Raw genomic sequence first — 16116 nt, 5'->3', positions numbered from 1 at the left:
GAAAAGGGGTTATTTGTGCACCTTCCCAACTTCCCTAGAATGGAACTGGGCCAGATCAGGGAACAGACACAACCTACCCGATTTTCCATCTGCTGGAATGGCCAGCATGAGACCCATTGTGGTTTTGCCCCCTCCCCCTCTGGGATGTCCTAACAGCCAGGAACCACGCTGAGACAAGGAATAGGTCTCTAGTGTTTTATTACTGCTACATTAGACAGAAAATCCTAACAAACTGAAGAAGCGTGGGAAAAACCCAGACAGATAAACCCCAAAAGTTAAGGTGGGTCTGATCTGTGTCTCTTTGAGTGGCTGCTTAACTCCTCAGTACTACGCATGCATTTTCCCCCCTGGATAGGGGCCCCCTCCTGCTCACTATCAGTACTCATGACATGGGAGCTGCTAATCATCTGTCGCTCCCCTGAATGCACATCACAGACAATAAACATCCACAAAGAAAATCAAGAAAAATGCCAAAATAAAAATAATGCATCAACCAAATCAATTACCAATTCAACCCCAATTTTAAAAAGGAGAAAAACAAAACAAGAAACAAATTTATCACCTCCAAATCATCAAAATAAATAAAACTAAGCCAGACAAAATTAAGAGAACCAAGGACAACCAAAACATAGCATGAGAATGGGCTCAGCAATGCCTCTTCCTCTCCCCACAACAAGCTTTGCTGAACAATAATGGCGGTAGCAAACACAGTACCAGTTTCTCTTCACTATAAGCCAGCAGTTGTACAAAGCCAGGTCTCATATATTACAGATTACATAGTCAAGTCAAACGTTTTTATGGGTTACTGACCCAGATTTCTTTATAAAACAACAACAGTATGTATTAAAAAGTACAATGGGACATACATGATAATGAGAATGATTAAAAAGCCCTGTAGTCATGCACAATCCACTTTGCTGTGTGTGTGATTATGTAGTGTTTTCAGGTAAACACAAAATTAGAAATATATCTCCAATAAATAATTTGTCAAAGGTGCTGGACAAGTCCTCCAACTAACTTCAACCCTCCCAGTTCACACCTATACAAGAAACCAACTCAATGAATCAATTGAAATTACTTTTTCTTGTCAATTCACCATATCAGGAATGATATGCATTCAACAAAAATAACGCAAGTCCTATTCATAATTCAAATCCTTCACAACTCCACCTTCTTCCTTCCTTCCTGCAGATCTATATTCACACAGTTCTTTTTCCCACATCACAATCACAGTGCATATCTACGATCTCTACAACTTTTTATTCCATTTCTTCTTCCTTTGCACATGTCTCTCCATTTTCCATATTCTACAATCTTACTTCTTTTGCAAGTACTTTCACAAAGCTTCTTCCATCACATTTGGCAACCCCAACAATTGTACATTTACAATTCAATTTTCATCTCCACTTTTCTTTCCACCACAAATTCACACACCAAGAGTCTCTCTGTTCTTCCCTCCAACCACAGATCTTCCAGGTATTCACTTGATAATATATAAGGATTGCATAGAATCTGGAAAACTTGATGCACAGCGGTAAATAATGAAGAATAATACTAATGCACAGGAGAAAATAATGAAGAAAGATATATGGGGGTATTAATGGGGTAGATTGTCTCTCACCACACACGACTGTCACTCCTCCAATACATATAAAAACATACTAGCTTTACAGTTTATACCTGCTTCTCATGAAGTAAATTATAGCCAGGGTTGGGCAACATTTCTTTGGTCATGAAGTGGCATGTTGAAAGAAATGGGCAGGATAAAAGCAGAAAAATGGGAGGAGCATGGGAAACACAAGTCCTTAAAATTCCAAACAATACTTTAAAACAAAAGGAAAAAAATTAACACATTTCTGCTGTATCCAACAGTAGACAAAGTTATAATTTATCACCAAACCTGGCTGGCAAACTGAGGAGGGAGTTCTGGAGGGCAGGTGCATTTGATCATCATGGCACACCAAGGTCTTGCACAATGTACACTTCGAACTTCTATAGATGCCAACAAAGTACTCCCACCCAGCAGGGAGAAGGACAAGATGCTTCTGCTACCATTCTTCTTAAGCCATAGCATGATATGCCATCTATGACTGAAAAACTGTGGCTAACATTAATGATGATTTGTTTTAAAGAAACTCATTTTGAATTGCGCTTTATGAAGGTGCATGTTGAAGCAACATACAGTTAATGCTATCCATATTTAAGAGTCTGGATAACATAAGAAATTGTGGATAAATAATAGCAGACAGTTCTAAATTACTTACAATAGAACAAGAAGAAATAGAAATGGAGAAGTACGAGTCCAAAGCACAGCCCCCTAAACATTTTCCCAATCATTTTGCCTCAACAAAGCCAAAACGTTTAGCTGACCAAGGCTTAATCAACCTAGTTAATATATATGGTTTTGTCCGTGTGTGTGTGTATCTCAATTTTATCATGCTCTCTAGAACTGCGAGAAAAACAGTACATAACAGTGAATTACAAGGTTTAATTACCGGATCAGGTCTACTGCCCATTTCTGCTGTATCGATTCTGTTTCCCCACAGTACAGTGCACCATTCACACAGATTCATCATAGAATCAGGCTATAAATTTAAGCCTGTGTTTATTGGATTTCTTTATCAGGCATATAGTAAGAAAAAAATGTGTATTTTCAATCTTCCCACTACGACTCAAATTGCATTAAAGTTCCCCTTTCCCTCTGCTCTAGAGAGACACAAATGATAAATATAATAAATTCCATGACTGTATCTTCATTCATCATGCTGGACTCCATTCCTCTGAAAACTTCCCAAGCATGAATTAAAACTGTTTCCCAGAATACACTATGGAAAATACTATACTTCTCACCACTGAATTCAGATTTGCAGAGTTCTCATATGTGCCTCGCTATGAGGTAGGAATTAAATAGACAATAGCCATTGTGGTTCTATCCTTAAAACTTGCTTGTTCAAATAAGTTTATTTTGCTGTTGTTCTGCTGCTCCTGCTGCTTTTGATAATAGCTTATTGAGGCACATGTCAGGTAATCACACGAACATGTATGTTGAAGCTCTACATGCAAACAACAAAAATATACATATTTTCCTTCTCTCACACAATGGTAATACTATATCCATTTACAGAACAACAATCCTCCCATTTTTAACAGAGGTTACACTATTGCTTCTGCCCTTATATAGGACTGACTTTAGTCTAACCAATATACAGTAAATTGATGGGTCAGTGAATTATAGAAAGGGTTTAAAATCCTAAACCATTCACTTTCTTCCCATAGGCAGCCATCTAATGCCCTAACAGTCAGATGGATATTCCACTCTATTTACAGAATAAGCATCCTTAAGAATCCATTTTCTTGAAATATCCTTCAGAACATTTTTAAAAAAACTATTAACAGCTTTCTATTATACCCCTTGAAAGACTTTCCCAGAGATAAGATCATCTATCCCATGATTTGACTGACAACTGGAAATTGCAAAGCTCATCATTGTCTAAGCCCAGTGTTTCTCAACCTTGGCAACTTTAAGATATGTGGGCTTCAACTCCCAGAATTCCCCAGCCAATGTGATAGAGGAAAGTAATAGGTAACCAAAACAATGGGTAAACATAATAGCAAAATTAATAATTTTTTCTTGCATCATCAGCTAGGACACTGCCACAGAAGTATGATTCTTCTGGTTTCTATACATGCAGAAGTCTGTTTGCCTCTGGCTGTTTTTCAGAGGATATATACATTTCCTTGGCTGCCACTGGCAGAATACATTCTTCTGTGTTAGACTGTAGTTTTAACTTACCTGTCAAACCTTTTCATATTTGCTCAAGACAGAGCCTTCTTTTGCCCAAAGGGACACCCCTTTAAGGTCGGACCTCTGGTTAATACTTAAAGTCTCCTGCCTCTCACTGGTGAACAGTGTTTGTTGTCTGGAAAGCACAAGCCAAGTGCTTACAAAGACAAAATTAGGGAACACATTTTAGGGGTTATGAGGCTTCACTGTATTGTCACAAAAAGATTACAAGTGATTTCCCCCTCATGCAACACATTGCAACCTCCTACAGCAACTCTGCAAATCTTTTAGAGTGGCTATCATCATCATCATCATCATCATCATCACCACCGTGGCTATGATCCAACAAGAGAACAATTTCATTACATTTTCATCTGGTCAGACGGATGCTCTGCTCTTCCCAAGCACTGCTCTGTCACTATTTCTTGGCTCATTCTTTCTTAGGGCTGTGCAGTAGCATCTGAGGTAGAACCATCTCCTCCTGCGAGCTTCCCATTACTATTGGGTTAGAACTAGAGATCTTTATGAGACATATAAGCCAAAATACAAAACACAGCAAACTATCTGAGTATATTTATTATTTTAATTCCAGTTATGTTTTGTAGTTTTAGATTTCAGAAGCTTCTTTTAAAATTGTCTGTCATACTGAAACTAAGTAATTCCTCCCCCTGGGTCCAATCAAAATAATAGCCAACTGTGTGTCAGTTGTTCAAGTGTTAAAATCCAACATTACCCATACAAGATTCACATGTTTCCATCCAACACAACCATCCTTTTATAGCATGTTATTTTTAAAAGAGTTACTATTCCCTTGTTTGTAATCTTACTCATTATCCTTTCCTGTTTCTCAGGCTAACTGTATGAACTATTCCTTATGGTACTGTTCCTGCCCTGATCTTTCATCTTACCACTGCAGGTATTATTACTATTCGGATATATCAGCCCTACCTCTACCTTCAGATTCTATCTAACACTCACATCCAACTCTACTGGACATCATATTTCTACAACCAACCAAAATTTTTATTTTAAATAATTTATCTACCTAGAACATGCAAGAGCAGAATGAAAAATACAGAACTCAATTTAAAATTACATAGATATTTACATAAATATCTAATGAATAAAATATTTAGGCATTTCATTTTAAAAATTATTATATATTTTCACACTTAGCTTTTTATGATGCCCCATATCATCTTATATTAACTCTTCTCAAAGACTCCCAACACGTCTGTGTCATTCTCTCACCATTTTGATGGCACCTCATGTATGCCTTCCATTTCTTTTTCAAGTGTGTAGCTCTAACAGATGTCTCTTGATATTATAATGCTAAAATAAATTATATTTCTGGAAACCAGAAACTGGAAAAATGTTTCTTCTTCTTTTCTTTGGCGATCTTCTGGGTTATGACAGTGTGTTTTGTATAGCAACCAAAAGGAAATCCTCTTTAAAATGGTTTCAAAAGGTATTCCTCCTAGGAAGTCAGTTAATATATGGAGGTTTCCTATATCAGCTTTCTGCCTGCAACACTGAATTATCTTTGGCACAGTAGAAGCCAAGCAATTTGTTTACTTAAGATAAGCAGAACCAGTCACTTATAAGCAGTCTTTTCCCCGTTTGTCTATTAATTCTTAGTGCCTAGCTTGTACCTGACACTCTTCCTGTAATAGGTAGTGTGCTATTGTACAATTGAGACTAACAATCAAAATGTGAAAAGATTGCATTTTTCCTTTTTCTGAGGGGAAAAAAAAGACTCTCCAGAAATAAACCAATGTTACCAAGATAAGAAAGGAGAGGCCTATTTTACTGCAATGCAATTACCCTGGGAAGAGCATTAGTTTTCTTCAGCCTTGCAGAACAGCACAGCATCCATCTCTAGGGAAAAAAAATTGAGATTTCATCCTAAATATTCCCATACGATTCAGGAATCTCACTTCTTCCCAAGAGAATGGAAACAGGACTAAACTGCAATAAAATGCTGCTTCCCAAACTTCAGATTTTAGTCTGGTAATCTGCAAAGCGTAAGAAAATTAAATAATTTAGATTCATCTGCCCCGAAACACAATTTTTTTATAACCAAAGTGGCTCAATGTCAATTGCTACCATGCTATACAGTATTACATATTTATGCATTATACAAAGCTATTGTATTTTTTTAAAAAAATAATGGTTTGCTAATTAAGCCTTAACAGCTACAGTATGTTGTCATAGCTACCTTATCATATAACGTCAAGCCATACGTCAGAGTTTATACACTACAATGGTTAGGCTCTTCCACTGTGGTGAACCACAGGGAAAACATACCTTGGTATGATATGTGAACCCAGCCTCTATTTGGTTACCCAGAGATTAGTCTGAAATTTAGATCATTGGATCTGAGCCTTGAAAGGGATCACATGTCACAGGCCTATATAGAAGCAGAATGTCATTAGAAATTTATTTGGCTATCACTCACTTATATAATAGGACAAAAGAAACCCGGTAACATTCTCAAATCTATGTAGTTTTAATAAATTATTAAAACTGGAAAACCTCAAGCAATACAAGTGATAGATAATGAAGACGTACTGAAAAACTTTAAAGATGGAACTAAATGCATCTTTATAATACTTTGCAATGGAACAGGGTAATTCATAGAAAGAATGGCTATATGCATATAGTTTTACTTGAGGCACAAATGAACAGGCTCAAATTGTCCTACTTTGGACACATTATGCAAAGACCTAGCTCTCTGGAAAAGGCAGTAATGCTGGGAAAGATCGAAGGAAAGAGAAGAAGAGGATGACCAGTAACAAGGTGATTACAGTGGTGATGGGGGCACTGTTGGAAGACATGAAAGAACAGGTTAGGGATAGATTAACATGGAAAAAAAATCTATCTATGTGATCACTAGGAGTGGAAAATGACTTGATGGCACATAAACAATCAATCAATCAATCAATCAATCAATCATTTTATTAAATAGAGTAAGAGACAGTGCACATTCCTTACTTGAAATAGTGTGATTTGATTCTCCCTGCTTCTGTGACATTCTAAGTAATACTACTATAGGACAATTGTATTTGTTTAGAAAAACAGTAAAATTTAATCTGTGTCATCAACTTTAGGAAACAAATATTTTACTAAACCAGCTAAACCACTAGATTCTGAATGATGCAGCTTATCTATAGATCCATTTCCAGGGGAATATAAATAATGAAGGCAAGGAGGCATCCAAAACTACCCCTTGTCCAACACTTAATTTAAAAGAAAAGACAAGGGGAAAAAAATCCTAGTCACCTGGCTTGAGAAGAGCCAAAGTGATGGAGCAGTACAGAAGAAAGTAAACGATCACTTCAGTCATCAGCAGCAGCAGAAGCAGCAGCATTTCCCACTGCTGGACTTCTTGTCCATCCTTCCTCAACTGAAAATAACACTTTGCACTGAGTGAGGAACTGAAGGGAGACTGTTGCAGCTGTGGCAGGGAAGAAATAACCATCTGAGTCTTTTCCTCTTTTTATGCTGCTCACCCCACAGCCTATTGGGGCTTGGTACCTGTGTTCTTTCACCACTGGCGGGGTCCATCTGAGAGGCTTGCCAGGGAATACTATCCAGCTACCACTTGTTTCAGTCTAATTTCAAATCTGGCCATGACAGATATAGCTTTGATTGATAATGCATGTTGTAAATTGCAGTTGTGTGTGCATTTGCACAATATTACATACATTTGGATTGCTTTAAGTACATCTGCACAAGAAAAAAGGAGTTAACGACAGCTAATGCAATCATGCAAACTCACATGAAACACTTTTATGTCACATTCATTAACTCTCCTATTCAAGGCTGCCAATTTTTCCATTGCTGGGATATGGCATTGCCATAAGAAAAAGCACAGATGTACATACCTTCATCAACAGACACTCATCTTGATGACAGTATGGCAACACTTGCAACAACGGACACTGAATAATCATCTCTCTTTAAACTATGCAGCACATCTGCAGAACTCTCTTAAGAGATGAGAGGAAACAACCAAGTTATATTTAGAGTTTAGGCCAGTGTCCAAGGCAAGAAAATACTCATCAGAAAGACACTTACATCTACTTAACCCCTTGTTTCCCATATTTCCACAAGGTCTGTAATCAAGGGCAATTGGTTCCCAATTCCATTCCAAAAAAAAAAAGAACAAATCTGCAATTTTGAGTTTCATTTTTTACTACCTCTTAGGCCTTGTATTTCCCTGCCTATTCCTAAAAGACGAGAATTTTGAAGGTGTGTGTGTGAGAGAGGATACATTAGGGATGCAAAAAAAATCCAGTCTGTGTGCAAGGACCCTTCGGTCTTTTGATCAAAAGCTTTGGTTTTGGATTTTCTTTTCTTTTTCTTTTTTGCATTTCAGGGGACATTGGGATTTTAAAGAACTAAATACTCATCCATAGGAAAATAATACGCTATTCTGTTTCAAACTGCTAAGACTCCATTTCCATTTAAGCTTAGCAAACCTGGAGACTGCAACTGGCAATTGATAAAGCCAACAATATAACAACTGAGTCCCCCATTGGGGGAGATGGGCGGTGATATAAATTTAATAAATAAATAATAATAAATAAACTCGATAGTTGTTATTTTACACTAACTTGAGAGGCAAGACTGCAAGTTTAGATAGCAAAATCCTGCCTTTTCCAGAAAAAATTCTCTGCTAAATATCTGCTTTAATGGGATTTGTTCAGCAGTACCATGCTTGTAAGGTTACCACATGTTGAAAAATAAAGAGGAAATGAATTCAACTATTCAGTTGTTCCTGTGTTTCTACCTGAAATATTTGGTTGATCACCATCATAAACAGAAAGATACTCATGTATCTGATACTGTGTATCTGCAATTCATGCATATGAGTCCCTTTTGGGAGATGGGCGGTGATAAATCAGATAGATAGATAGATAGATAGATAGATAGATAGATAGATAGATAGATAGATAGATAGATAGACAGACAGACAGACAGACAGACAGACAGACAGACAGACAGACAGAGTGAAGATCACTAAACTGTTCCTTTTCTCTCTGTGAAGCAGATGTAAGCTGCTTGATCCAGAAACTCCCCATAAAGGAACTCAGAGAAACATTAACCAAATACAATCACAATACATTATCAGTATTAGATTTGGCAAATGCTTGGGACAAATTGATCTCTCTAGCCAGCAATGTGGATTTTATGTAGATATTTCTATCTCCTAGTAGCATGTTAACTTACTCATAATGTTTCCTCCTTTGGACATTTGCTAACAGTGGTCTAGCACACCTTAGACTTCAAGACTGAATTCATGAGTGAGCCAACAACACTGTGCAGCCAGACTTATACCCTACTGCTTGGCTAAAGGAAAGGGTTCCCCACATATTCTTATTTATATATTTACAGCTCCTCCCTATGATGAAGACCCTCACTGAGGTGGAATCCCTCACTGCACGAAGAACTCTAAGAATGGACCACCATCCTCTGGAGATCTGGATGACCCTGACCTGTTGGCCTTAAAAACTTGGTTGTTCCCTTGGTTGTTCTCTTTGGGCTAGGATGCTAATAACCTTCCTGTGTGTAAATACTTTCCAATTCATTTACATATTCCTCTCTAGCAATCTAGAATAACCAAAAAAAAATTCAAAAAACTTATTTTTACTGCCACAGATGAAAGTCAACAGGCAAACATTTTCTTTAATCCTATTAATTTCTAAATCTCTTTTCTTTACCATTAGCTGTTGCAGAAATTTAAAAGTTTCTCACAGTAGGGAACAGCTCCAATTTTATATTTTTTAATTTTTATTAGAAGGTAGTACTGAAAGACATCATTTATTTTCATGATTGTGAAGGAATTCTTTATCGTACATAATCTATAGAATATATAAATCCTATCACTGAATATCTATAGTTATTTGATTCTTCTTACAAACAAAAAAATTAATATCCTCAGTAATAGTACTTTAGCAACTAGCTCCTATAATCCAGAAAGTGAAAATTATGGTATAAAAATGCAAAATCTTTACAAATGGATTCTGACTTGGGGAACTGAAGCACAGCTAAAATATATCTGGAATCCCGCAATTCAAAATAATTTCTTTTAATCTTTCACACCAACAGTAACATTATGTAGGTCAAACTGGTCTATCCTAAAAAAAGGACTAATCATGTAATTATGTAGGATACACAAAAAGAACAGGAATATTAACTAAATCCTCTTCAGATGAAATCAGATGAACAACAGAATTTGGGTCATCATTATATAGGCTGCTCTTGCAAGATTAGCATAAGTAATTACAACAATGATCATTAATTTTATTACTGTATATAGCAATTCTGATGAATATTCACAATGGTCAATTTATTGACTAGTACCGTAAGATGAGAAATCTCAACAAGTGAGTGCCTTAACATAAATCTCAAAATTTTTCAATAGTTATGTGAAACATTTATTTATAAATCAAATTTATAACCACCCAACTCATAGTGTCTCTGGGCAGCATACAAGATAAAAACAATCAAGGCAGTACCAACAAAAGAGCGCAAACCATCAGATATTAATATACCAATGCATTAATAAAGTTCCCACAGCAGACATACTTCCTAACCTAGTACCTGGGGAAAAAGCCAGGTCTGGGGAAAAGATGGCAGGGCCAGTCGACTGGAATCTCTGGGAGGATAGTCTTCCAGATGGCAGGTGCTGTGACAGATAAGACATGCCACCTAGGTCCCATCAGATGACGTTTCAACAATGGAACTTTAGCATTCCTACTATATCAGTTCTCACTGCATTGGCCAAAACAATGGGAGAAAGGCAGATATCCAGGCCCTATACCCCACCCTTCATTAGAAAAATGATCCCAATATTTTACATGATATTCAGGTTTTAAGGCTGTGAAAAGCCTTTGAATGTTTCAGAACACATGTATATGTGAACGAAGCACTTTTCTTCATATTATTAAAGCAGCCACTTCTTTGGCAAGACTCAAACAGCTGTTTGGAAGCTGTCCTGGTTATCTCTGAACACATAGCCATTCTATTTCACTTTCTTCCTAGCAAAGTGGCTGGGCATGCACATACGTGCAAAGACAGGTGAGAACTGTTTTAGCCTCATGTGTCTTGCAAAAGATACAGGTGCATCCATTGTCTGAGGAAATTTTTCCTCCCATGTGTTGTGAATGACCATAACTGAATGTTTTGCACAGTCCCATGAGTCTTACAATAAGGCAGACCTCCATGCTGATAACATAGTGGATTCCTCTCTCCCTCCAATAACTTCACCTTACACTTGATCAAAAGAATAAGAGAAAACATAAAAAAACATTCTTTATAAGATTTAGCGACAAGAACATTTAGGATTCACACCAAGACGTTCATATTTCAGACATTTTTCCCAAATTCTTTAAGCTTCTCAATAGTCTGACTTAAGAGTACATAGTGGCTAAGAGCATTCAATAGTAACTTGAGTACAGCCATCCTGTGATTGATCGTTTATATAGCTTATCTATCTTTTGGTGCCTGTAATATTACCTCACAAGACCTATTGTTAAGTAGGCATATGAAGCATATTGAGTATTATAAATTTATATGGCATTCAATCTTAAGTAGTTCTGGATGCTTATAAAAAAGGAAAAAGGAACTATATAGGCAGCAATGTAGACAACATAAAACTAAAGTGCAAAATGTGTGCTTAAACTGGAGGAGAAGATAGGGCAATATGGAGTCTGTTTTGAAGTCCTTTCCTGACCCCTGTCCCAGCCATGCTCTAAGATAAACTTAAGCAAGTTCACTTGTTACTGGGCAAAACAAAAATTAGGTTGTATTGGTCATCAGTTCTCTGAAAAAGAGTCTACTGCTTCAATACCAAAAGGTAAAAAGGGAAGATAAATATGGCTACAAAGGTATACATCATCTGTGCACAATATGAGGCTCAGTGCTACATGCATCTCTTAAAGCTTTGGAGGTGGACTCCTAAGGCCCTCCAGATGTTGCTAGTGAATTATAGTTTTCAGCTACTGACTTCTGTTATAAATTTCACAGGAAGCTATCACACTTTCTTTGATGCAGTCCTTCAGAATCAGATTAATTTGATTTCTAAGACTGACGTTTAAGACTTTCAACCACAGAATTTATTCCATATAACATCTTGCTCCTTGACTGCTTCCTTGAGTTTCCTTTGTTTTGTCTTATAAAGTAACTACTAGCATTTTTTTTAAATCTGTTCAATCACGTCCGATTCTCAGAGATGGCCTGGACAAGTCCATGCTGTTTCCTTGGCAAGGTTTTTTTCAGAAATGGTTTGCCATTGCCTCCTTCCTAGGGCTGAGAGAAAGTGACTGGCCCAGGTCACCCAGCTGGCTATGGTCCTAAGGCAGGACTAGAACTCTCAGTCTCCCAGTTTCTAGACTGATGCCTTAACCAGTACACCAAACTGGCTCTCTAGCTACTAGAATAGGTAGAGGTAAATCACTACAGTGACAACACATAAAAGAAAAGCAGCTGTACTCTAGGACAGCCGTGGGAGAAAATGCAGTAATCCTATGATAACTATATTTATGTGAAGATAAGCAATACACATGTAGCCAGCTTTTAGAGATTTCTCATAATGTTCTGTCAGAAGAAAACATGAAATGCACTTGAATGTGAAAGGTTTATATATGCTTGGATGTCTGAATTACAACCCATATATACACATGCTCTCAAAATTGCCAGAATAATATGTCTAATACTTTATCGGCATCCATAATATTTTTTCTTCTTTATCTAATATTGGATTTATAAACATACCTACCCCCACATTTCTGTTAATTGAGGCACAATGTTCTGCAAACTTTTCCCATGCAGTTCCAATTCCTTTGAATAAAACTTATTCAAGAGACTATCCCAGAAGACTAGGCCTCTGATTTAATCTTCTGTTCTGCTGTGTTTTTCATGTGTTGATGTAGTAAGATTGGGCCACCCAGCTCTTGTGCTAGGATGGCAACAGAAGTACAGTACAGTTTAGTTCAGCTAAGCTTAGCTGGAAAACTTACTTCATTTCAACTAGGAGCCTCAAGCTTATATGTTATTAACATTCTCTAAAGAAACATTTCAGAAATAATTTAGTTGGTATAGAAACTCTCTCATGTGTGTACAACAAGCAAACAGACATGGGAAGGAGGAGAGGTTTCTTCATACATATGAATGGAGAACCTGTTTCTACCACTGCACAGGAAATACTGACATATTCTTAGTATAGTTTTGTTACTTGCATAAAGGATCTTACAATATTTACTGCTACTAACAAAAGTACAAATTTCATACTATTTTTTGTTCATAAGCTTTCCAGAAGTGGCCAAATAAGCAACTCTCATATTATGATTAATCTTAAAAATTAAAATAAAGTTCTTCATTCTGCTGCAGATATGCTTGTATTGGGAAGAGTAAGTTCCTGCCGTGAAAAATATGAAATAGAAGCTGGTTTAAAACTGCTGGATAAACTGAATTAACTGCTTATTAACTCAGATAAATGTATTATTATACTATATAAAAGTCATCAGTTACTAGAATGATACAGATAATTTGAAATGTATTCTCAGTAAGTTTTATAATGCAAGAGATGACCTTCAGCTCCCACCTACAAAGTTTCAGCATCGTAGATTTAGGATTCCTTAAAAAATATAACAACCTTTGGGTTACAATATGATCCCTGTAGAGATGTACAGGTGTTATGCCTATTGGTGGCTACCATTGCTAGCTAAACTGTTTACTTGTAGTGATGAAAAAGGCATTTTATCCAGAGAGATAGAGACTGGTCCTTTTCCAAAAGGGGAGATAAACAAGTATCCAAAATTATTGATCAGTCAGTCTTCTGGATATTCTTGCCAAACTTGAGGTCAAGATGTTACAATATAAATTTAAAGACTGGGGAGGCTGATATGGTTATTTATAAACACTTGGTTTAGGAAGGCTCAAAGCATACTTGACCATTGCCAGGTTCTATTTTATCTTGCCTCTTAATATATGAGCACTATTATAAAAATTTGTACATAATATTTGTATATTTAGCTGCTTCTTTTACTTACAATTGTAAGCAAGCTATGGAAAAATTACCAATGTAGAAAAGTGCCTACTATATTTAGTGCAGGAATTATATTTTAATAGAGATACAAGGGTGAAAAATATAGCAATGGTCTTTCAGCATGAAGTTTCATGTGAAAAAATCAGCACTTCTTGCTGTTTCCAGGTATATAACAAGCCTTTTACTTGTTAAAAAAGGGCAGTGTTGTACTCTAGGGCCTCTTCACAGCATTAACTAAAGCAGTGATCCTTGGATTAATACTTGCATGAAGTGTTGCTAGAGACCTTGTTCATTCAGCACAGTTGACACTTGCAGAGAAAACTAAAAATCAGAACTTCTGTTTATAGGTGAGGGAATGTGGCTGTGAGTGTGAATGTGGCTGTACAGGAAGCATCCTCTAGTCAATACTTTCCAAGGGGATTTCCACAAAATGGTCAAAATGATTAATGAAGGTGAAAAAATATAGAACTTAATCAAATTCCTTACTATGGTAAAGGGAAAACAGTTTAACAATGGAACAGTGTTACAGAAAAGGATAAAAACAGAAGATTGGCACATTTTATGAAACATCATTTTAATCCAAATTTATCGTCACACAATTTTTGCAACAGAAGGTATGCATGGAGGATAAAAAAAAATCATGGACTGCATTGCTCAAGTACATTTCCAGGGCATCCATGCTTGTTAAATCGATTCCAAATACCAATCAGGATCTGTGGCCTTACTATTAGGAAGTATAAGTGTTTGGTACCATTCATTCTTAAATTTGGGGGGGAGGGGGGAGGAAATCATATAGAAATTCAGGATAAAAGAAAGTACTAGCTGAAGCCATTTTGAAATTATGCAGTATAATACAGGAAATATATATATATTAGTTGTTGGATTTATACACTGGCATTCCGCCAGGAATTCAAGGCGATTTATATTGCACCTCCTTCTCAGTGAACTGCCTGAACTTAGCTCTGATTTCAGGTAACATATACTGAGCCACTCACACCTATGCATCTGAAACCCAGGCCTATAGATCTGAATCAAGAAGAAAAGGTCAACCAGATTACAACTGTTTTTGCCTATTTGGTTGTGATACTCCAGTCATCAGAAAACAGAATCAGCTTAATAAATATACTCAGCAGCTAGCAGATGCCAAACTAAAGATGACAAATCATTTAAAAAATCTAGCATGAGAATAAGAGTACTGTCTCAGGAACTGCCTATCTTATCCTTTCTGAGGTGGAATATGGTATCATTCTGAGGTATCATTTCGACAATCAGAAACGGTAGCTTTTTTTTTTAATCACTAACTGAAGAGCATTAGATTCAAAGGAGGGTAATGAGAACGGAGAAAAATGAATTGCTGGAGAGAAATGAATTGCTGGTGAGCAGACAGGATGAAAACCTCAAGAAACAAACCCAGTGAAATCCATCTAAATGCTGTGCATTTTGGGCAGAAAGAGAGGCGATTTTGCTGAAAACGGTGATGGGCTTGATTGATTATGACTACGGAACGTGGAGGAAACAAATGGCACACACAGCTATTGCCCTGCCCGATACAAAAGGAATCCACTACCCTATCCGAGTAAAATGCCTAAATGCTTCAGCAGCATTTCTGAAAGCCGATAGGGCTGAAAACTGCCAAAGGCTCGGGTAGGGATAGAATGGACCCTCTCCGATCAGCCCCCCTTTCTAAATAGACTCTAGAGCTTCCCCATCGCCATTTCAATCCTTGCCTTGTGTGGGGAGGGACGAGGAGGGGGGGAACAGGAGTAACGCAAGCTCATACTTACATTGCTTCCGATGGCTCCCGGATCAGGCTATTTGTCTGCGCCTGCTGCAGAGACTGCGACCCTCCCATCCTCAGGGTGCCCTTGTGTTGGACTTCCCAGCAAGTGCAGCCAGCCTCTGTGTAAGTCCGCCACCAAGAAGCCCAGAGAGATCGGGACGGTAAACGCTGCAAATACTGCAGTGCAGATGAAAACAGCTGCTTGCATCAGGGGCAACAACCCAGAGACTTTAACAGCAGCTTCTCTCCTCTGAACTGGTGCCAGGTTCCTTTCTCAGCCACCACACACACACACACACACACCGCTTTCTTTTCCTTCACTCAAATGGAAATTGATTTCAAATAAATAAAATGTCCCGGCTATTGTCGCTATTGTGTCAGGCTACGTAACAGCCTGGAGAATTGAAGCTAAGTCCTGGGCAAGTGCCTTGCAAGGTCTATTGGCTATTCCAAGTGGCTTTGGGGGAGGGAAAAAAGGAAAAGAAAAATTAAGACCCT

At 37.4% G+C, this 16116-nt stretch overlaps 1 protein-coding gene across 3 annotated transcripts in view; it reads right to left on the bottom strand.

Annotated features, from left to right (window-relative positions):
• Nucleotides 1-16116, bottom strand: part of TACC2 (transforming acidic coiled-coil containing protein 2) — a 133523-nt gene that overhangs the window by 61385 nt on the left and 56022 nt on the right. Inside the window, exon 1 of one of the 3 annotated variants that reach the window (XM_063307287.1) lies at nucleotides 5036-5273. The exons of the other annotated variants lie outside the window; for them this stretch is intronic. Coding sequence (XP_063163357.1) covers nucleotides 5036-5067 — 32 coding nt within the window. The 5' untranslated portion in view covers nucleotides 5068-5273. Of the gene's footprint in view, nucleotides 1-5035; nucleotides 5274-16116 lie in introns of those variants that run through there. 3 annotated transcript variants of the gene reach the window in all.

Source organism: Candoia aspera, chromosome 6 (assembly GCF_035149785.1).
Source record: "Candoia aspera isolate rCanAsp1 chromosome 6, rCanAsp1.hap2, whole genome shotgun sequence".
Taxonomy (NCBI): Eukaryota; Metazoa; Chordata; class Lepidosauria; order Squamata; family Boidae; genus Candoia; species Candoia aspera.
The sequence above is the reverse complement of the archived record's forward strand: the minus strand, read 5'-3'. Positions and strand labels throughout refer to the sequence as shown.